Source organism: Patella vulgata, chromosome 5 (assembly GCF_932274485.2).
Source record: "Patella vulgata chromosome 5, xgPatVulg1.2, whole genome shotgun sequence".
In the NCBI taxonomy this organism is placed as follows: Eukaryota; Metazoa; Mollusca; class Gastropoda; family Patellidae; genus Patella; species Patella vulgata.
Window position 1 is genome coordinate 42,604,738 of NC_065883.2, and position 22,286 is coordinate 42,627,023.

The 22,286-nt window shown below is 39.2% G+C and overlaps 2 protein-coding genes across 3 annotated transcripts in view; one reads left to right on the top strand and one right to left on the bottom strand.

Annotated features, from left to right (window-relative positions):
- The first annotated feature begins 1,224 nt into the window (after nucleotides 1-1,224).
- On the top strand, nucleotides 1,225-2,331 carry LOC130012890 (uncharacterized). Its single transcript, XM_056100991.1, has one exon. The coding sequence runs from the start codon at nucleotides 1,225-1,227 to the stop codon at nucleotides 2,329-2,331; it is 1,107 nt and encodes a 368-aa protein (XP_055956966.1).
- Nucleotides 2,332-4,188: 1,857 nt separating this feature from the next.
- LOC126820261 (transmembrane protein 87A) overlaps nucleotides 4,189-22,286 on the bottom strand; it is a 444,177-nt gene continuing 426,079 nt past the window's right edge. Inside the window, exon 19 of one of the 2 annotated variants that reach the window (XM_056100811.1) lies at nucleotides 4,189-6,059. In XM_056100811.1, coding sequence (XP_055956786.1) covers nucleotides 6,041-6,059 — 19 coding nt within the window. In that variant the 3' untranslated portion in view covers nucleotides 4,189-6,040. The remainder of the gene's footprint in view (nucleotides 6,060-22,286) is intronic. The other variant, XM_056100809.1, reaches the window with a different exon arrangement.

A 22,286-nucleotide genomic window follows, 5' to 3' on the forward strand; every position in this document is an offset into this window, starting at 1 on the left:
TTTGAGGAGGAAAAACCGCATGCTTTGTTTAATCCATTTAAACCCATAAGTTCGTATCCTTCGGTATCGCAAACATTTTGTGAAAGCACTGACAGTCTGGGCTTGCCACCTGCACTACCGCCGAGAAATGTAAACAAATTAATGGCAAATAACAAGCCATATAAACCCGATTTTCTCAGTTCAAAATCAACAAAAGGGCCAGCACCCCAACCCCCAAGACCATCACCATTAACTAAAGAAGTGTATCAAAAGAAATCACCAAAGGTAATCCCAACACCAATACCCGTGTCAAATATACCCAAACGTCATTTACCCAAAAGTAAACCAGCCCCCTTTCCTCCACTTACAGTACGCCCTGTCGATCCACCTTCATGTGTCTCATTGTCTCCTCTACCCAAATGTCTTAGCAAAAAGATGGGTTTGTCACCCAAAAATAAAATAGCGCCTCCTCCACCAACAACACTCACTAAAGATGGCACAAATGCATCTCTAGATGATATTGTTGCTTTTTCCCCAGTTTCAAGAACAGTTCCGCCAGCACCCACTCCACCCCCAGTACCACATATCGGACCTGCACAACCAGAGACGGCACACTTATCTACAAAACCTATTTTAGCACTGTCCAAAAAAGGACCTTTACCCTCGTTAAAATCTAAAATTGCGCCAAATCCACCCATGGATAGTCAACCTACAGTTCCTATAGCACCCCCACCTCCACCGACGCATTCAACGCATTCGAAGCCTAAGAGAGATTTTACAAAACCAAAGTCGAAGAAGGTGACTGCTACCCCCCATCCTGTACTTCAAAGAGAGGATACAAAGTCAAAATCTGTCGTGAAATCTCCCAAGAAGACTCTACACTTACCATCTCCACCACATGCGTTTCTTAATACAGAAAAACAGATACCCGGAAAATCTCTTGCCACAGTTCCTTTGCCTCCTTCGACCCCTCCAGTGCCTAATTTAGTCAGTACAGATCCAAGGTCAGCATCCATTCCTCTAAGAACTCCGGTTCCCTTCGTACCCCCACCACCAAATATCCTTGTAAAGCCGAATACACAGACTAAACGACCTACTACAATACAAGCACCGCCAAATTCTGCACCAAGTCCTACTAAACCAATCATCCCCTTGGCACCCCCACCACCCCCAATACAGAAAACTGTCACGAAAAAGCCGTATTCATCAAAGTCTGACAAGCCGGCTTCCCCAACATCATCTCAAATGGCTAAAACGAAGTCAAAGTCAACACCAAGTCCTCCAATTCCGTTAGCACCCGCACCGTCCCCGGTACCAAAAAGTGTCGTTGTAAAGCCGAAGTCTCCACCGTTAATGTTACATAAAAAGCCAAATTCTGCATCAAGCCCTCCCAAACCAATCGTACCCTTGGCACCTCCACCACCCCCGATACAGAAAACAGTCTCAAAAAGGCCATATTCATCAAAAACCAATAAGCCTGTCCCTTCAGCACCACATGCCCCAACAGCTTCTGAACTAGCCAAAACAGAACAGAAGTCAAAACCAAGCCCACCTAGATCCCAAATTCCCTTAATACCCCCACCTCCCCCAGTAACCAAAACCGCCAATGTAAATCCAAAGTTTGCGCTAAGCTCACTGAAATCAAACAAACCTTTGCCAATAGTATCATCAACGCCGTTAGTGTTAAATAAAAAGACAAATTCTGCTTCAAACCTTCAGAAACCAATTATACCCATGACACCCCGAACACCCCCAATACAGAAAACAGCCTCAGAAAAGCCAAGTTCTCTTAAATCCAATAAGATTTTTGGGCCAAAGCCACCAACCTCTCCTAAACAAGATTATGCACAGATTCCCCCAGACTTGAACAAGCCCGTGGTCCCTGGAAATCGTACGGTGCCAAAGTCCCTTATTACCAAAACCAAACCTGCCCCCCTTAAACCATCCGTTCCGTTAGCACCCCCGCCACCAGCGATTAAGTCTCCTAAAAGCCCCAAACCTGATGTTCCTATTGCCCCTCCTCCTCCACCTGTGTCCAAAAAAGGCAACACTAAATCTAAACCACCAGTAGCAAAACCCTTGCCAAACAACAAAAAACACACTACGGATGTTCTGAAGGGAATGAGGGATAATGCGATGTTAAAAGCAGCAGCAAACAAGTCTCCAGTCTTGGCGAACACACCCAAGACATCTAAGAAACAAGAGAAAATGACAGATATGATTAAGGGTGTCCAGTTAAAGCCAGGGGCTAAAGAAAAACCTAAAACAGATTTGTTAAAATCTTCTCTACAGTCTCGTCGCCTACGTGTAAGTTCTTCGGGACATATACCAGAAGAGTCATGGAATGACTAAGCATGCAGTTTCATTTTGGCAAGATGTAATACAAGTTGGTATTTTCCAGCGATGACAACCTATTTACTATTCAACCAGTCCGATTCTATGGTCAGCACATTCACAAACTCATAAAAACTCGACTTCATCGTGTCCGCATTTTTATGGGATCAAGCTGAAACATTATAGAAGAAATGTATTACAGGTGATGATTTATATTTAAAATCTGTAACACAATAGGTTTATATTATAATAAATGAATATTCACCACATTTAAATGTATTAATACTTTTACCATATAATATCATTATATGAAGAAGCTTTAAGCATTATCACTGTGATGATCTTTACACTCGAATCTGGCTACTGACGTGAACAGTATTTTGGATTTTCTTGTAGACAAAGCAAGTAAAATATTTTTACGGAACTATATACTGTAACCCAGGTATCGTTTAATCTTGTGTATCTAGCACTAATTTCTTTCACATTCGTTTAATATCAAATCTTTGTTTAAAAAATTCGTAAAAATTGTTTAAAATCACCAAAAATCATCTAATTTGTACATGTGTCCAGTTTATAGCTGACTGATTAATTTTGATAATGAGTGTCCAATTTACAAGTATTTAATTTCCTGATCACTGTTCAAAAATTAATCATTATACATCATTAATCAATTGGGTTGTTTATTTTTTTAACAATGATTGAGAAATTAAACACTTGTAAATTGGAAACTCATTATCAAAATTGAATGGTCATCTTTAAACTGGACAGAAGTACAAATTAAACGATTTATGGTGATTTTAAACAGTTTTTCAGATTTTTAAACAAAGATTTAATATTAAACGAATGTGAAAGAAATTAGTGCTAGATACACAAGATTAAACGATACCTGGGTTACAATGTTGCCCTTTGGGAAAATTAACGAGAAAGTGGCATGGTGGTTTGTTTGTTTCTACACGTTACGCAAAATTCTAAAAAGTATCCATCTTAAAAATTGCGTTCATACAGGCTATTTGTGGCGAAGTTTAACTGCGTCAAGGGCATTAATTCGTCTGAGATATTATGGGGGCAGACCACCATTAATTTCTCCATTGATTTCAATGTTAAAGGCTCAATACCACTCTTGTTGTAACTGAATAATATGTCCCAATCTTTATTCTGGTCAACAAATTGTACTATTTTAGAATATTCAATTAATTGATGATACAAATTTCATCTTAACACACCTTATTTAAAAATTTTGAAAAATTCAACATAATGATTTGAAACGTCTAACGTAAACCTTTTCAAATGAAACTTCGATTTAAAAATATTTTCGAACCCTCTGGACAAGTAAAATAGGATGTAATGGATAATTTACACAACAGGTAGGACACTTAAACATCTAGTACTTAGATAGAGATATTATTTATTTTCTGGAGCTTTCAAGCCAGCAGTGGTGTTATTGTCCCTTTAATTCTGGCCTCTTTGCCCACCTCCAACTTTTCCCCAAATTTTCGTTGGGCTGAATGCTTTTCACAAAACAGACAGAGGAACAAATGGTCATGTCTTTGCACTAAAATTTGTATGAGGTTGACCACCAACATTTTGCATTTTAAGTTATAATCGATCTTCGTGAAACGCATAAAATTTAAAATTTCATTTTGATTTTAGTTAAATCTATTTTAGTGATTTTAGTTTTTGTGAAACAGGGCCCATGGCCCTTATTCACGAAAAATTAAACTAAGATACAATCGAAATTTTAAGAAATACTGCAATTCGATTGGCTGACCAATATGCAAATTGGATATATGCAAATTGATTTTACTGATCAGCCAATCGATTTGCAGTATTTCTTAAAATTTCGATTGTATCTTAGTTTAAGTTTTCGTGAATAAGGGCCCAGCAACACAAATCCAAAAAGTTCCAAGCAATATGATTGCAATAACTCGATTTAGGGCCAGATCAAAATTGTGAAAATTGTCAAGTAACTAACAATTGTGAAGTTGACATAAAATTAAATATTGGCGAAAACACCCGATGCCTTTATCCTGTGCAAAGAATATGCTATTGCTTAAATTTTGATTTAAACCCAAACTCAGAAAACATAATGGACAGGTGAACATACGGACTTCTGGAAATCCATTTACGGTAAAAGGCGTTATCAACAATTATTGGTAACAATATTTTGTTTAAAGCGATAATTTTATATTTTCTAAAAAAGTCAAAACATAAGTATTACTATTGCTTAATAGGTTTGCAGTTCACTATTATACGATCATATGAATCATCCTAGCATTTAAAAAAAAAACATTCACATAAAAATTTGAAATACATGTATATTCTATTCGGCCGTAGGTGTTTGGAAATAAAATCATTTCATTTCACTGGAAAACTATGTCTACATAAGGAAGTAGGGAAATCCGCTCATTGCTCATGCTTGTATTACCGTAAACAATGGATTCTTGAGATAAGGGTGCCATTTGAACGTAGATGGGTAGTATCCATCTTGACTGTAATCATGATGACACTGTGAATATATTGACATGATAACCAAGTCTATAATAGTTTTAACCTGATATAAAAATAAGAATATTTCATGCAAGAACCTGATAAGCCTCATAAGATCTGATTTGTGTGCCAACGTGTCCATACAAGAACCTGATAACCCACTGGTCACACCCAATGTCATTTTTCTCGGGTTGGTTCCTTTCGATATTCGCGCATATGGCCACAGATCACTAATTATTTCCCCATTGACTTTAATGTTAATTCTCGTCTCTTAGACCGGCTCTAACTTTTTCCCAAATTTTCGTTGGGTAGAACGCTTTCTGCCACAGATGGAGCAACATGTGGCAAACTCTTGCCCAAAAGCATGTATGAGGTTCACCATGAAACACTTGAGATACACAAGCTGGAAGTAGAGACAAGTAAACATGCAATTTCCGGCCCTACATTTCAACGTAACCAACCTCACAACTCTTGTATCCTTCCGCCTCAGAATCATGAATATTCACCAAAACCTGGCAGAAAATGTATTTTCAAACCCTTTTTTTCGATTCTACACCAAAAAGTCAACAAAAATCGCTATGCAAAAGGGGAAAAAATAAAATAACTTTTGCCCTTGTTTCGTGGGGTGACGGCGTAGAAATATTTGGTAATCTGTGTCCATATTGGGTCGTAACTTCATGGATTATGGCCCCTGGTTGTGCGAAAAATCACGTTTTTAACTCGTAAACACTCTAGATGTTACAATTTTATCGGATGGTAACATCCTGGTGTAGTATACTGATACATACAATGTAAATAAATCACCACAGACTAGTACAGAACGATAAACCACAGAGACATCAAAACTGGATCGGGGACATGTATATTACCAGAAGCACATGTTACACTAAGACACTATGGGTAAAATGAACACCAAAATATTCTACTGGTATGACGCCATACATAATAATAATACGAAACGTAATCATAAATACTACATTCCTCCCCCTTTAAAAAGTTGTATTGTTCACATAAACTAAAATGTCTCTATTTGAGGGAACAAAACAAAATAAACGTTAATTATTTAAAAGTTCACACAAATAGTTCACATAGTTGTAGGTTACAGCTTTGTCATTTCTGGTCTACAGGGGTAAACTGGTTAGCCTATGTATTTTAGCTTATGCAATTCAGACCTCTCTTAGTCTTTCACTCATCAAGTAAAAACTTTCTTTTCTTTCTATACTTTATTGAGGACATTCTACTAAATCAGAACTGATTGCCTGAAAAGACAATAACAACAATTATAAATATATATACAAAGTAAGTGGGTAAGACGTTAGCTCGTTAACCTGGAGGTCGGGTGTTCGATCCCTGCATTGGCCGAACAAACACGATTTTTTTTTTAGAAAATCCAATTCGTAGTAGGAAACACACTAATGTGGCTCTCCTCGAGAGCCTCAAATTTATTCGTTTTCTTCTTCAGAAACAAAAATACCAGAATACCAGAAGTACCATCCAAGGAAGACCATCAGCGCCACCAACACCAAAAACAATGAAATCACTTTTGTAAATTAACCTAATGTATTGTATGTATTTTTAATAAAACTAGGAAATATCGCGAACTAACTTTTCATCATCCTAGGTCGGTGCTTATGTGGAGACTTAACCTCTCCCCCAAATTCTTAAACCTAACCCGTGAAAGATATTTTCCAGATCATACAATAATCTTTCGTTTCCGGGAAAAAATGATCACCTGACCAATGACCACAATCTATCGGGCGTACTGCTCACTTAAAGGCACACTGTCATGTAAATATTATCAAATACAAATTTAAGTATTTTGACCCTTACACACCGGCTCCCTAATATTAATCCCTTTAAAAAAGTTTTAATGTTAACCTTATAAGGGCAAAATTAAAGTAAACTAAACATATTAAATCAGTGTCAGTTCTTTCGTAATCTAAACAGTTTTCATAATATCCAACACAATATTAAATGAGGATATATCAATACTGATTAATATTGATACAATTAACGTTTCACTAACTAAAGTGTAAAGTTCTTTACTTAAATGTCCTGCTTAAAACATTATCGATCAAATTAAACACTAGCTTTCACAGATTTTGACAAACAGTTAATTTTTATGATCGTCAGACGTCGGTTCACCATTAGCTTCTAATATCAAACAAAGTTTATCAACCGGTCTCTGAAGTAAAGAATGTTTAGTTTTCACATTGACTATTCTTACAAGTCCTTTCTTGTCTTTAATATACTATTCAAAAAAAGTAGGGGATATTTGATTTTTAAGTGTTATTAAAGTCACCTAATGAAACTGACGAAGAAACAAATGACAAAATGAAATGAAGTTCACATTCATCGATTTATTCCAAATGATCGTTAGACTAAGTAAGGCACAGACTGACCATTATAAGGGTAAAATGATACCCGGGGTCAAACAGCAAAGTTACCACAGCATCACAACCAAGTCAGTAACGGGTAAATCCTCCTCTGTTTGCCAAACAAGCATTGATCCGACGTGGCATACTCCTAATGAGACGTCTAAGGTCATTTTGGTCCAGATCGTCCCATTCCTGTTGCAACGCAGCAGCAAGTTCTTGGACATTGGCAGGACGTTGTTGACGTTGACGTAACCTCTGTCCAAGCATGTCCCAGACATGCTCGATGGGGGAGAGGTCGGGACTCAGTGCTGGCCAAGGTAATGTGGTGATGTTCTGTTGTTGGAGGTAACCTGTAACGATCCTGGCCCTGTGACATCTTGCGTTGTCATCCTGGAAGATGAAACGGCGGCCATGACGTCGTGCGAACGGCACAACATGGACTGCCAAGATGTTGTCCCGGTAGTACTGGCCTGTAACACGCCCTGCAACAACATGTAAAGCCGTTCTTCCAGCAACAGTGATGCCTCCCCACACCATAACAGAACCACCCCCAAATCGATCATGTCTGATGACGTTAACGTCTTGGAAGCGCTCGTTTCGACGACGCCACACCCTCCTACGTCTGTCCAAAAAATCAACAGTGAACCTTGACTCATCTGAAAACATCACATTGCTCCAGCGTCGATTATCCCAGTGTTGACGATCCCTACACCTGAATGTGATGATCTCTCAAACAAGGGATCACGCGAGGACGTCGGGCGCAAAAGGTGACCCCTATGCAGTCGATTCCGAATCGTCTGGCCACTCACTCTCACACCAGTGTCTGTTTGAAGACGAGCGCTGATCTGATTTGCTGTGATGACACGATTTCTCAAGGCCAAGGTACGGATAAATCGATCCTGGGCTTGAGTTGTCGCCCTTGGTCGACCTGAGCGTGGTCTGTCCTGTACAGATTGTGTATCACGGTATCTGGACCATAGCCTGCTTATGACAGACTGAGAAACATTCATCGTCCGCCCCACAACCGCCTGTGTTGTGCCGATCTGTAGCATGCCAAGGGCACGTAACCTTTCATTTTGGGTAAGCCGACGCATATCAAAATTTGTTTTCTGGTCACTAAAACAATTAAACTGATGTTTCCACCCTGGAATTCAATGCCACAATGACTGTAACATTCAAAGTCAGAGTCGTGCAAATCTTGGGTTGGACCCCCATGATGTTTGGGCGTCACATGTAACTGGAAATGTTTCTTCTGTTAGGTTCTATAGTGACTTTGTTCGTAGTCATTTGCATATTTTAGTATTATGCCCCCAAAATCAAATATCCCCTACTTTTTTTGAATAGTATAGGTGGGAATCACGTGGCTAAGTGGGTAAGACGCTGGCTCGCTAGCCTGGAGGTCGGGTGTTCGATCCCTGCATTGGCCGAGAAAGTTCATCCAGATTTCCCGGCGTGGGTCCCCCTTGTCAGTGACCGAGGGCCTGACAAGGACAGCTGTCTAGTCCTTCGGATGAGACGAAAAACCGAGGTCCCGTGTATACATTGGAATGCACGTAAAAGATCCCTTGGCAGTTGGAATTCGATATAAGAGTAGGCGATAGTGCCGCTGCCCGCACAAACTTTCCCTCATAGCACACTGTATGGCGTATGCCCGTCTTCATTAGCCCAGCATAGGAGCAGAACAGTAGGACGTTAAACCCCATTTCATTTCATTTCATTTTGTCTTAATAGTGCTCTGTATGCGACCAAGTGACCAAGAATTACGTGTCTTTCTTGAAGTAAAGGTAAATATTCCTTGACAAACTTCCTCCAAAACACATCTGCAAGGTATTGAATTTGTCGCCATCTTTTCTGAACGAGTTGTCTTTTCTGTCAAACTTTCCTGGTGGTAGACACGGACCCTGACGCAACAGCAAATAATGATTTGGCGTCAAAACCTCCATATTTAAATCATTTGGGTCGTTCGATAATTCAGTTAGTGGTCTTCCATTCACGATGTTTTCAACTTCACAAAACAAGGTGACCAAACCTTCATCGTCACATTTCAGAGGTCGTTCCTTAAGAAGCGAATATAATACTTTCCTAACAGTTCTTATCATCCTCTTCCAAATTCCCCTGAAGTGGGAACCTGTAGGAGGATTGAAACCTCATAGTATTGACATCCATACTAACGGCAGTGAAAGAGGGTATTCAAAAATACTGTGACAAAATATACTCTCGTAGTGGTTTTAATCAAATGTGGATATTAAAAAATTCCAAAGAATTACTTGATGGTTTACAATCTAGATCACTTGCTTCAATCTCATCTTTTCAAACGTTTGACTTTTCTACTTTGTACACTAAAATTCCCCATAGTAAATTAAAAGCTCGGTTAAAAGACATTATTCAGTGTCTTTTCATCTAAATCAGGAAATGTTAGATATCAATATTTAGTTGTTAATTACAATTCCATATATCTTGTCAAGAACCATAGTGATTCCAAAAATAAATTCAACGCCAACAAGATAATTCAGATGTTGGATTTTTTAATTGATAATATCTTTGTTGAATTTGGAGGGGAAATTTATCAGCAAGTGGTAGGTATCCCGATGGGCACCAACTGTGCACCTTTGCTTGCTGATTTGTGTCTCTATTCCTACGAAGCCGATTACATACAGGCACTTGTTAAATCAAATAAACGATTAGTCAGACATTTTAATTTCACTTATCGATATATCGATGATGTTCTATCACTGAATAATCCAAAATTTAGTGATTATGTAGAATTCATATATCCTGATGAGCTCGAAATTAAAAACACGACTGACGGTGACAATTACGCTTCCTACTTGGATTTGCGTCTCGATTTTGACTATTGCCATAAACTTAGTGTTAAATTGTACGATAAACGTGATGACTTTGACTTTCCGATTGTTAACTTTCCATTTATTAGTAGTAACATTCCGATATCACCAGCTTATGTAGTGTTTGTGTCTCAACTAATTCGTTACGCGAGCGCTTGTTCATTTTATTCTGATTTTTTAAGTAGATCGAGGCATTTGTCATCTAAGCTTCAACTACAGGGATACTTGCGAACTAAACTTATTAAAACCTTTAAAAAGTTTTATGGCCGTCATATTGACTTGATTGGTAAATATAACATGTCTCTCTCGGCTATTATTCTAGATATATTTAATTGACGCGTATACTATCTCCCTGATAATGTATGTCTACTACATCGTTAACACTGTTCATCACGTGCATTTTGCATACCGATAGTCCATTTGCCAATCACGCTATTTTACCGAGATTTCGCCTAATAGTTTGGATGCAGCTATGGCGGGTGTGGCGCCAGGCAGGGTAAGCTTACTCTTCCGGACACCTGTTACCACTGTTTGTCGTGTATTTTGTACATGGTGAACAGTCCATATGCTGATTACACTTTTTTGCTTATAACGTTTTTTTAGGACTTCGAATTTTGTCTAATGGTTTGGATTGTTCGTACTTGGTTTTATTTTATTTATATCTTGAATAAAGGACTGCTGTATCTGTTCAACATCCCACTTTTCTATTTCTGACTTCAATTCCTCGTGTGCCCCCACTAAATTTGTATCATTGCCTGACACTATTTGCTTGGATGGACCTAGCTCTTCTTGACTGGAATCTACGAATTGCATTTATGCAAGAATTAGTGTCTAAAGAATGGGTCACTTCCAGATGAATGGCACCGGTAACCAGACAGGTAAAGATGACCCCATATCGCTTAACTATCGATCTTCCTCTCTTAATCTCAATGGGGCCAAAGTAATCCATTCCTACTCTACTAAAAACTGAATCTCCAATCTGTAGTCTATCAAATGGTAGGTCAGACATTTTCTGAGTACGAGCTTTAGCACTGTACTTTCTACACAGAACATATTTTGACATTATCACTTTTGCTGTTAAATTTACACCGATTATCCAATACTTCTGTCTGATATGTGCAATTGTAGATTTCTTTCCTAAATGCCCAACTGCCTTATGGCTATCTTTTATAATTAAACTTGTTAAAGGGCAACATTTAGGAATAACCAGTGGATATTTCTTATCGTAATTAATAGCGGCTCTTTACACCGATTATCCAATACTTCTGTCTGATATGTGCAATTGTACTTGACGCTGTTAGAGTTTTAGAATATCCGGACAATATCAGGAGATTAGTACAGAAATTTCCATATTATCTTCACGAAAGATTAAAAGACAATCATAAGCCTGTCTGTTTCAGTGAGTTTGCATCCTTTGTCAGAAACGTGTCTAGAAAGGCTAATGACCCAATGCATGGTAAGGAGGCGAGAGAGAGAGAGAGAGAAATGTGGATTAACGTCCACTCGACACAAACTAGGTCATTTCGGGACTAACATATGGTTTTTAATTTTATTTCAATAATTCGCTTGCGCGTAGGGGTCTTTAGCAGTGGGAGGAAACCGGAGGACCCGGAGAAAACCCACGAGGTTAGACAGGCGACCCTACTCCTTGTCACGTACAACCGGGGATTCGAAACCACGCCAGTCGACTCAGTGACAGACTTTATGATACAGCGTGCGCACGCTAACCATTCAGCCATCCAACCCCCCGGTAAGGAGGCACTTAAAGTTCATCAAGATTTTCCGGCGTGGTTCTCCCTTGTCAGTGATGCAGGACGGAGGGGCTGACAAGGAAAGCTGTCTAGTCGTTCGGATGGGACGAAAAACCGAGGTCCCGTGTATACATTGGCGTGCACGTAAAAGATCCCTTGGCAGTTGGAATTCGATATAAGAGTAGGCCGTAGTGCCGTTGTCCGGGCAAAATTTCCCTCATAGCACACTGTATGGCGTATGCCCGTCTTCATTAGCCCAGGTTAGGAGCAGAACAGTAGGACGTTAAACTCCATTTCATTTCGTATACAAACAAGCCAAAGTGAGGCTGATGTCCCCCGCCGAAATCCCAAAATAAATAGATGACACATATTAATTAATCGCACATTTATTTTTTTCAAAAGTATCAAGCACTCAAATTGATTATCAACTATACACCAAGTTTCATCCCTCTCACTTAACTAGAACTAAAGTTATCGTGTCCCAAAGCATCAACCAATCAAATTGCTTATCTCTGCTTACCCATCACAGCAGAATTTTCTATAGATTGGTCGCAAAAACAGGAATTGTAAGATTATTCAGCAGAGCAGGAATTGTCGTTAGATTATCCACCACAGCAGAATAATTTCATCACAATAGCCATCATAGCAGAATTTTCGCCACAATAGCCATGACAGCAGAATTTGTTTTCAGCTTGGTTCTCACAGCAGGATTTTCTATAGCCACAATAGCCATGACAACAGAATTTGTTTTCAGATTGGTTCTCACAGCAGGATTTTCTATAGATTGGTTTAAACAGCAGGCTTTTTCTTTAGAATATCCATTATATCAGGAATTTCTTTAGATTATCCATTACAGCAGAATTTTTCGTCAGAATAGCTATCACAGCAGAATTTTCTATAGATTGGTCGCAAAAGCAGGAATTGTGGTTAGATTATTCAGCAGAGTAGGATATTAATCCATGAGAGAAAAAATAAGCTTATCAATTTAGAAGAATGCATGAGAGAAAAATAAGCTTATCAATTTAGAAGAAATCATGGGCCAGCTATATTTATTCCCAAAATAAGATTTAATAAAAAAAAAGTCTATAGAATTCTATAGTACCCATTCCTACAGAAAACTATAGTGGCCCAATTTCCAAACTACAGAATACTACAGTATTCATTCCTATACATAACTGTAGAATTTCCTACAGAAAGTGCAATAAAAAACCTATAGAATACTACAGTATTTTCCTATAGAAATTTTGCCATAAATCTGTAGGAAAAACTATAGGATGTGCGCTACAGAAACTAGAATATTTGGGGCCGTTATTTCCTACAGGCCCCCAAAATTCTGTAGAATACTATTGAATTTTATCCTATGGAAAATGGGGCACGCCCCCCAAAAAACTCTATAGATTTTCTATAGAATTCTATACTGGTATTCTGTAGGACTTTTTGCTAAGGGTATGGCTGCCAATTTGCAACACATGGGCAGAAAGTAAATAACATTCTAATAAATTTACAAATACACCTCAATTTATGACTTATTTGGCAGGAAAGTTTAGGCACATTAAAGAGGGGTATTTTATCTACCTTTTTACATAAATTTAGTTTACATACCAAATTGTGTCCAACCAAAACTATAAATTTCAATTGGAACTAGACCAGCGCGTTTGGCAACATCAAAAACATACCAAAAAACCACATGCTAATAATTACGTAATACGTCATTAGTATCTGCGTACTGGGCTTATTCTTTTGGGCTTTACGTACATCCCAGACCTACTGGAGAGGCGTTTGGTCATTTCTTTTAGGGTACTTTTTGTGTGAAGTCTACAATTACGAGTCTTCGTTTATACAGCAGCAAATGAAAAAAGCCTTCAGAAATGAGAATATTTGTGGTGATGTCAAATCATTTTCGTAAAATGGTATTTTAAAATTACATTGATAGTTAAATCGCAACTAAAAGGCATACATAACTTCAGCGTATTGCGTACGTCACCGTCAACATATAACACATACAGTAGTTTCGTGGTAAGCACTGCCTTATATGGTAAGCGATTTTCGTGCGATAATCGAGATCGCAGGAAAGTGCCACTGTAGATGGGAATTTATATATGGTGTCTTAAAAAAAGTAGTTTCATTACGGAAAATAAGTTAACGGTTTAATAGCTAACAATAGACAGAGGTTTTGAAACTTATAATGACTGTCCATTGATTTATGGTGTTATATATGTGACAAAGTCAGTTTGACAAAGTCATTCAAGAAAACTTTATTAAATTAACAACAGATACAATCAAGAAATTTGACATAACAGCAGTGCTGTCCTTCACAAGCACTTTTGAGGTTGTTGACGCCTTCTGATCTTTGGTGGCAACGGCGACAGTGAGCTTTGAGAACACGTAAGTGATAACCAGAACATTTTCCAACCCATTTGAAGCAGGGTACAGCAAAGTGAAATCAAGCTGTTCTATACTCAGCCAAATTAAAAACTTGACACTCGGGATTTTTGGGACTAGATTTTTAATATTTGGTTTAAGGCAACTATTTTAGTGTTATGTTGTGCACAGACGACCTTGACATCAACAGAAAGCAAGAATACGTCTCGCCGAAAGTCCTTGACATTGATAACGTTCGTGATGTCACAGTGCCCCCCAAAATGAAATTCAGACTTGGAGAACAATCGGAATAAAGTGTTTAGTAACGGTTGTGGCCTCCTCTAGCGTCTCGTACTGCCACACAACGTCTTCTCATGGATCTCAGAACATTAGTAAACACTACCCGAGGAAGACGTCGCCACTGCTCAGCAAGAGCATGTTGAAGGTCCTGCAACGTTAGTGGTGGATTCACTTGCTGGCGAACACGTCGACCCAGTTCGCCCCAGATGTGTTCAATAGGATTAAGGTCGTATGGGGTCGAGCATTGTCTTGTTGAATCGTTAGTCCAGGCCCATTTCTGTGCATAAACGGAAGAACAGGTTGCAAAATCTGATCCCTGTACTGGACAGCATTTAAGTTCCCTTGGACAACAACAAGAGGAGAACGTCCATGTGCACAAAAAGAACCCCAAACCATGACGCTGCCACCACCAAATCGGTCAACTTCTTTGACGCATACTTGAGCGTAACGTTCACCTTGTCTGCGGTACACTCGGATCCTGCCATCGGCAAATCTCAAAGTGAATCGAGATTCGTTACTAAAGACAACCGAATTCCACTGTCTTTGAGTAAATCTTATGTCTTGTGGCCCACACAAGTCGGTTACGGCGATGAAGAGTTGTCAATATTGGTCCATTATAAGGCCTCCGACCTCGAAGACCAGCAGCCTGCAAGCGATTTAGAACAGTTTGTGCAGTAACTCTTCCACCAAACATCTCTCTACTTGTGGAGGTTGCAGTGACAATTCTGTTTCTAAGATGACGTAATCGTATTGCTTGATCTTCCTGGAGTGACGTCACACGTGGCGCTCCCGCCCTTGGGCGGTCGGCAATAGTTCCAGTTTGCAGCATTCTCATTCTAAGATTAATTATTGTCTGGCGTGAACAATTAAAGGCTCTTGCAACAGTGACCACAGACTGACCAGCATAGAGCCTACCTATAGCACTTCTAACAAAGAAGAAAAGAACAATTTTAATTTGTTTTCCAGTTCAAGTTACGTGTGCGTGTTCAGTTTAAGCAAACTTGCATCGATTGACCTCCCGAGTTTGTGTTTGCACGTGTTTTTCAGGTTTTTCATCTTTATATGCTCAAAGGTCACGTGATCCACGTGACTTTACAATTTTATGAAATTAAAGGCTTCTTACTACTTACTATCGTTAGAAACACTTTAAAATTTATTTGACTTACCAGAAGAAAAAAAAATTGTTGAAATTCATCAGTGTCAAGTTTTTAATTTGGCTGAGTATACAATACCGACGCCGGGATCATTTATTCGTCTGTACAACACATTATCCTTCAAAAATAGACGTTTACGCTGGCGGAAAAGCATTAAAACCACCCGTGGGAGGGTTAACCGTTCCAGTTTTGAAGGTATCCTATCATGGTCCCAAAATGATCGAAATGTTTTTATAGTTGCGTAAGCTTGAAAGTTGCTCCAGAGGATATGAGGGTAATGCCTGGTGGGTTTCACTTAATGCGAGATAGACAGGTTCGGGATTAGTATTAAAATGTACAGAATGCATTTCACGAGCCAAAATGTTTTCTTTGTGACTTCTTCCACCTTAGATTGTACATCACAAACAATCTTTTCAGAGTCACTGGATTCATGCGGCCTACGCGATAACGCATCGGCGTTGCTAAGTGTTCTTCCAGCTTTATATTTCAACTCAAAGTCAAATATGGCCAAATCGGACACTCAACGTTGTTCTACAGCACTAAGCTTTGCAGACTGTAAATGGCACAACGGGCTATTGTCTGAATACACGGTGAACTTCCGACCTAAGAGGTAGTCCCTGAATTTTTCACATAAAGCCCATTTTAGTCCTAGAAGTTCAAGCTTTAGGGAACTATAGTTTTGCATATTCTTTTCAGGACCTCGAAGTGTCCTACTGGCATACGCAATGATGCGTGACTGTCCATCCTGAATTTGGGATAATATGGCACCAAGACCCTCCATACCAGAACCAACCTCAACAACAAAAGGTTTTGAAAAGTCGGCAAACGCTATTATTGGAACGTTGACAAGTCTCTCACGAATGTCATCGAAAGCTTTGTTACACTCAGTTGTCCACAAAGATTTTAACCTTTGAATACCCCCGACAGAAACCACAAAATCCAAGGAAAGTCCGCAACTCCTTGACAGTTACACGAAGACACCGCAGAAACCTTCTTTAGATCCGTTGACACACCTAACGAAGAAACGACATGACCCAGATATGTGACTTCTGATCGACACATGTAACACTTGGAAGGCTTTAATTTTAACCCATGCGTTCTTAGCACGCGAAAACTCGATCATGCCTTTGCAAATGTTCATCAAAAGACTTTGCGAAAATTATTAGGTCGTCCAAATATATTAGAAGTATTTTAAAAACATCCTCCCTAAAACAGCCCTGCATAAGTCTCTGAAACGTTGGAATTCATTACACACACCGAAAGGCATAGGACGAAAATGAAATAATCCAAAAGGTGTCGTAAATGCAGTCTTGGCCTCATCCTTCTCATCCATAGCTATCTGATTGTACCCACTTGTTAGATTGAGGGAACTGAACCAAGATGCACCAAACATTGCGTCGAGGCTTTCCTCGATGCGTGGTAACGGGTAGGAATCTTTAATAGTCTTGGCATTTAAATGCCTGTAGTCCACGCACAATCGCAATTCGCCAGACTTTTTCCGAACAAGTACAATGGGACACGCGTAAGGACTATAGCTTGGTACTATAATCTGAGAATCTATCAGTTTGTTCAGTTGTTGTCTAACTTCTTCTAATTGTCTACGAAAAGGTAGTTTGACTGGCACGCCATCCTTGAGATGGATTTCATGACGTATGATATCCGTATACCCAATATCATCCCCATTACTAAAAACATGGCGATGACAGGCCAGAAGATCTCGCAACTTCAATTGTTGCTCGGCAGTTAGATGATTAGGAATATCCACAAGCGGCAAGTCAGAATGCTGCCCAACTTTGTCAGATAGACCTATCATTTCAACATTTACCTTATCAATAAATAGTTGTTTTGTACTGAAAGATGTATGCTGTCTGATTCAATGTTCCCTGTGGTTAATGTTCCAATTTTAGTGTAAGGTTGAGTCCATATGTCTGTATTTGAAAAGTTCGCTATCTGTACCGGGTATCTGTTATACGAGTGACCGACAACTGTATCACACACCAAAAGTCCATTAGGCAGATGTGTTCTATCTTGTAACTCCTTGAACACATAAATAGGTGTTTTTAGTGGTAGGGGGGCCTGTAGTCATAACAACATTTACGCTACATGCTGGAACACACACTGGACTTGCTCCCGAAACTTTCACAAAACCATAAATCTCCCTATCAACAGTCTTCTGATTACCAAAGGTAGCAGTCAAATGTCGAACAACAGCATCATGCTTGTCAACCTGGGTCTTTTCAACCTGTTCAAGAAAAGCACAACAATGGCGAATAGCATTCATTCCCAGAATTCCAGGTACCTCAGATTTACGCTTCTTGGTAGAAAGATCACTGGGGTCTTTCGTAACCAACAAACATTGTTTAGGTAACTGTTTCTCCATAACACACAAATCTGCATGCAGAACACCTAAATATGGGAGGTCAAAGCCATTAGCAGCTCGAACGCTAAGGAAGTCAGTTTTAATAATATCCGCACCCAACGGTAAGAGTTTTTCTTTATAGAAAGACTCCGTATGAAAAGATATTTGCGAGCCAGTATCGACGACAAATCGGCATGGAACACCAAACACACCCAGAACAATTGTGGGACAGTCTTCAACAGCATCCTGATAAGAAATTTGTTCATTAGAGCCAAATAATTATGATTGCCCTCGCCTTGGCTCACAGTTCAGGGCGTAGTTAGTGTTCCGCGGGTTTCTTTGAAGGACAATTCCGCTTAATATGGCCTGTCTCACCACAGCCATAACAGCGACAAAAGCTCCCACTGGTCGCTGAAAATTTTGACTGTTCCGCCATCATTCCCATTAGCTTGGTAAGTTGCTCCTGCTACGATGCTAACATCTTCTTCATCATACCGAACTCCCCATCGCTGATAGTAACAACTTCTGTCAATGCATCTTTGTATGCTGGGGTTGGTGGGTCAAAATTTGCATTGTCCTCTTCTGGCCAATCTAAAGCAAATTTCCGAATTGTTAGAAAAGTAATATTGGGACTTTCCCTCTTTTGTCGCTTGAGCTCCTTTCGAAGAAACGAATCCCGGATTTTGGTCAATCCTAGTTGGGTCACTGTTGCTGATTCACTCAGTTAATTCTCGTAGTACATAAGAAAAATCACGTAAAGACTCATTTGGTTTCTGCCGCCTCTCATAGAATTGCCGTAGCAATTGGGACGTCGCTAAAACCTCACCAAAAGCCTCCACTAATGCTGTAAATATACCTTTAACTTCGCTGACACGTCTGAGCTTCACCTCCGCCTTGGCATCTCCTTCAAGATGTGACACAATGTAACGAGATTCCTCCTCTGCAGACAGACCAAGCCCCGACATGATAGCTTTAATCTCCCCAATCCATTCATGCACTGATGGCTCACCCACCTTTTGTGGCCTACCACGAAACTTTCGAGCTTCACGTCCCCTTTCCATGTAAACAACAGACCTAAACGAAAACGATTGATTTGGTGAATCGGTCAATGGGGTTCTTAGAGAAAACCGAGGTGTTTGAGGTGTTGACGCAAGTGACCTCAGTCTTGAAGCAGCTAACTGTCTTTGTAAATCACGGATTTCTCCTTCATAATTTCGCTAATCACTAGGACTCCCAGCCATGGTTGCTAGTAAACAGGTAACAAAAATACAAATCAAATACATACACTTGTATATTCAAACCAATCCTCAATCAGAAAACAAGGCTATCCCCATCATCCGACACAAGAAAAATATATATAAACAGAACACGTAAAAAAATAATGATTAAGTATAGGTTATAGCAAAGCTATCTCCGCTCAACCTTATTTCTAAAAAATCAATCCACGACTACCGGTAACGACAGTCTCTGAAAACAACATACGATGACGTCACTAATTAAATGTCGCATCCAACACTGGGCCTATAAGCTATCTGGGTAGTTATGTGAATATCTTGCCCTCTTGCCGCGATTCTTCCGACACCGTAACAGGTCATTCGAGAATCCCAGAGTTGATTGATTCAGTTCGGAATTTAGAAGTTTTACTTCATTGTTTATTCGCGACAAATAATCTTTCACTCTACTATCTTCAACGAGAAATTGTTCCGGGTCCCTGTGGCCTCGTGATGAATTAAACGCACAAGCAGATATGGGGGACACTTCAATGAATTTAATTCTCGAATCGGGATATTCGCCAACAATTTGTATTGCTCGCCTATACTGACGTAAAACGGCACTCACTGGATCCTGATGTCTAGCATAAATAAAATCCCCTCGTTTTTCAGTGACATCACATGTTCCCAACCAAACATAAATTACAACAGTCTTACAATCAGCATGCCAAGAAGACAAATTTTGTTGAATAAAGTTAATACCACTTTCGGTGTTTCTGCCTTTGAACGCCTCGATTTTGATGTCAATTAAGTGACTGTGAGCAAAATGTCTCCTCAAATAATTACCCTTACTATCTGTTACTAAAACCGCCAAACTTTTCTGTTTACCCACTATATCTGGTAATGGTTTCGATATAAATTTTCTTAATTTGACTTCACTCATAGCACAGACAACAAAACATTTGGCAAATAATCAGGAAAAGTTTTGAATATGATAAGTATTGGAAAGCTCTCACCGAATGGACTGTTCTTCTAAACTTGAACTTGAAACACCGCAAATTTGGTTCTATCGTATCGGCTCGACGCCAATTGTGACAAAGTCAGTTTGACAAAGTCATTCAAGAAAACTTTAATAAATTAACAACAGATACAATCAAGAAATTCGACATAACAGCAGTGCTGTCCGATAGCCAATCCTCGTCTGTCCCTCTCTGTCAGTCTACTCCCGAGTGTGCTAAAAAATAGATCTGCAGTCAGCACTCAGGCCAACACAAGACCAATATCAACACAAGACCAATACAAGTTAATATATCAACCGGTCACATATACTATTAGGATAATATGTGACATCAAGGACTAGTACTACGGTGCTGTCGGTTGATATCAATGTGATTAAATTGTCCGGCAATGGAGAAACCACCGAGGCAATCACGTTGATAAGGTTGATACTCACTCTTATTGAATTGATAAATAGTCCGACAAAAGAGAAGCTATGACTTCTGTTCAAGATTAGATTGATGAATTTCCCGACAAAATAATAAGCCTGTCAAGCAAGGCAGATTAAGCTGGTAAACAAGGTAGGTGTATAGACGGTATAATACGATAAATACGCTGATCACTTAATTACCTAATCAATCCAGCATATTGTCAACAATAATCGGGATGAGTGGTAGTTATACACTCAGTACACTATATTAATCTTGAAATTCTGAATATCATTCATCATATCTTGATCCCCGATTGTAGATATTCCTGACCAGACATTTAGAAAATAGCGTAGGACATGTCCGGAATGTACGGACGAAATCCCAACACTTAAGATTTAAGAAACCGAAATTTGACACGAAAAGTGACGAATTTCGCATCTTTCGACACAAATTTTCTTACTGTTGAATGTTAGTTGACAACGATTTTATTTTTTATGTTGTTAGAACAGGTCAAGCTGCAAATAAAATGATTTCCATTTTTATCGCAAACCCTGCTCCAGTTGAGATATTGCAATTTGAAGAAAGGGTATAATTAAGGTGTCTGCAGACACTGAAAGAGAGGTTGCACTGGGTGACCATTATAATATGGTAGGGTGAGACCTGAACTATAATCACCCGGGTAGACTTATCACCGGAATTCATTTACAATCACCAGAATTCATTTACAATCACCGGATTTCATTTACAATCACCGGAATTCACTTCTAAAATCACCGATTCCTCCCACAAAACTCACTTATTTTAAATGTATAATAGATTTTGATCTCTCCACAGGCCAGATAAAGGCGCTGTAGGTGAATTTATTTGAAAGACTATTGACGCTCAGGCCCATTTCGAGTAATTTACTATCAAAGTGCCGATATATAGAAAAATACACTACGACAGTACGAGGTCAATTTTGAGATGTTGACAGAAATTGATTGTTTACTTTCTCAATTATCAGCTAAAATAAACTTTATTAAGATATTTGAAATAAAAATACCTAAAAATCGTGTAATTAGTAATCCAATCATTCCCTAAAAATTAAAAAAATGGGAAAAATTGACTTAAAACAAGCTATTTTCTAGCGGCCGTCATCGCTAAACTACTTGGGGAATCCCCATGTAAGTTACACCAAAATGCGCGGGAGATAATTCTCTCTGACGTCTTTGCAAAGAAAAACCGACCTGATCGCATTTTTAGCCAATAGAAACCAAGAAAAAAACTAATCCGGGTCGGCTTGTTGCCATGCTACGTCATCTAATTATTTATGCAGTGACTTCTGATTGGTTCAGAGCCGGGTCATTGCAGGTCACGGCTGCCCGCGCAATGCCTTGCTGGTAAACAAAGATGGCGGCGCCCATGAATTAAATTTTTAATCGTTGATATATCTTACAAATTACGCTAATTTCTTCGATGGTATGCTTGCCTATTTCTGATTAAAATATCTAGAATATGAGTAGAAGAGAAGCAGGTGTGGCTAGAGCTCTAAATGAATTGGAATCTTTTAATTTGGGGGCTGCTTGCACAGTTTCTTCTTGGACTGACGTGATTGCTACCTACTTTTTGGATGATGACGACTTCGTACCCTCTTCGTCAGATTCGGAGTCTGATTCTGACGATCCAATCGAAGTGAAAGACCTTGTTGTAGATCATAATGGTT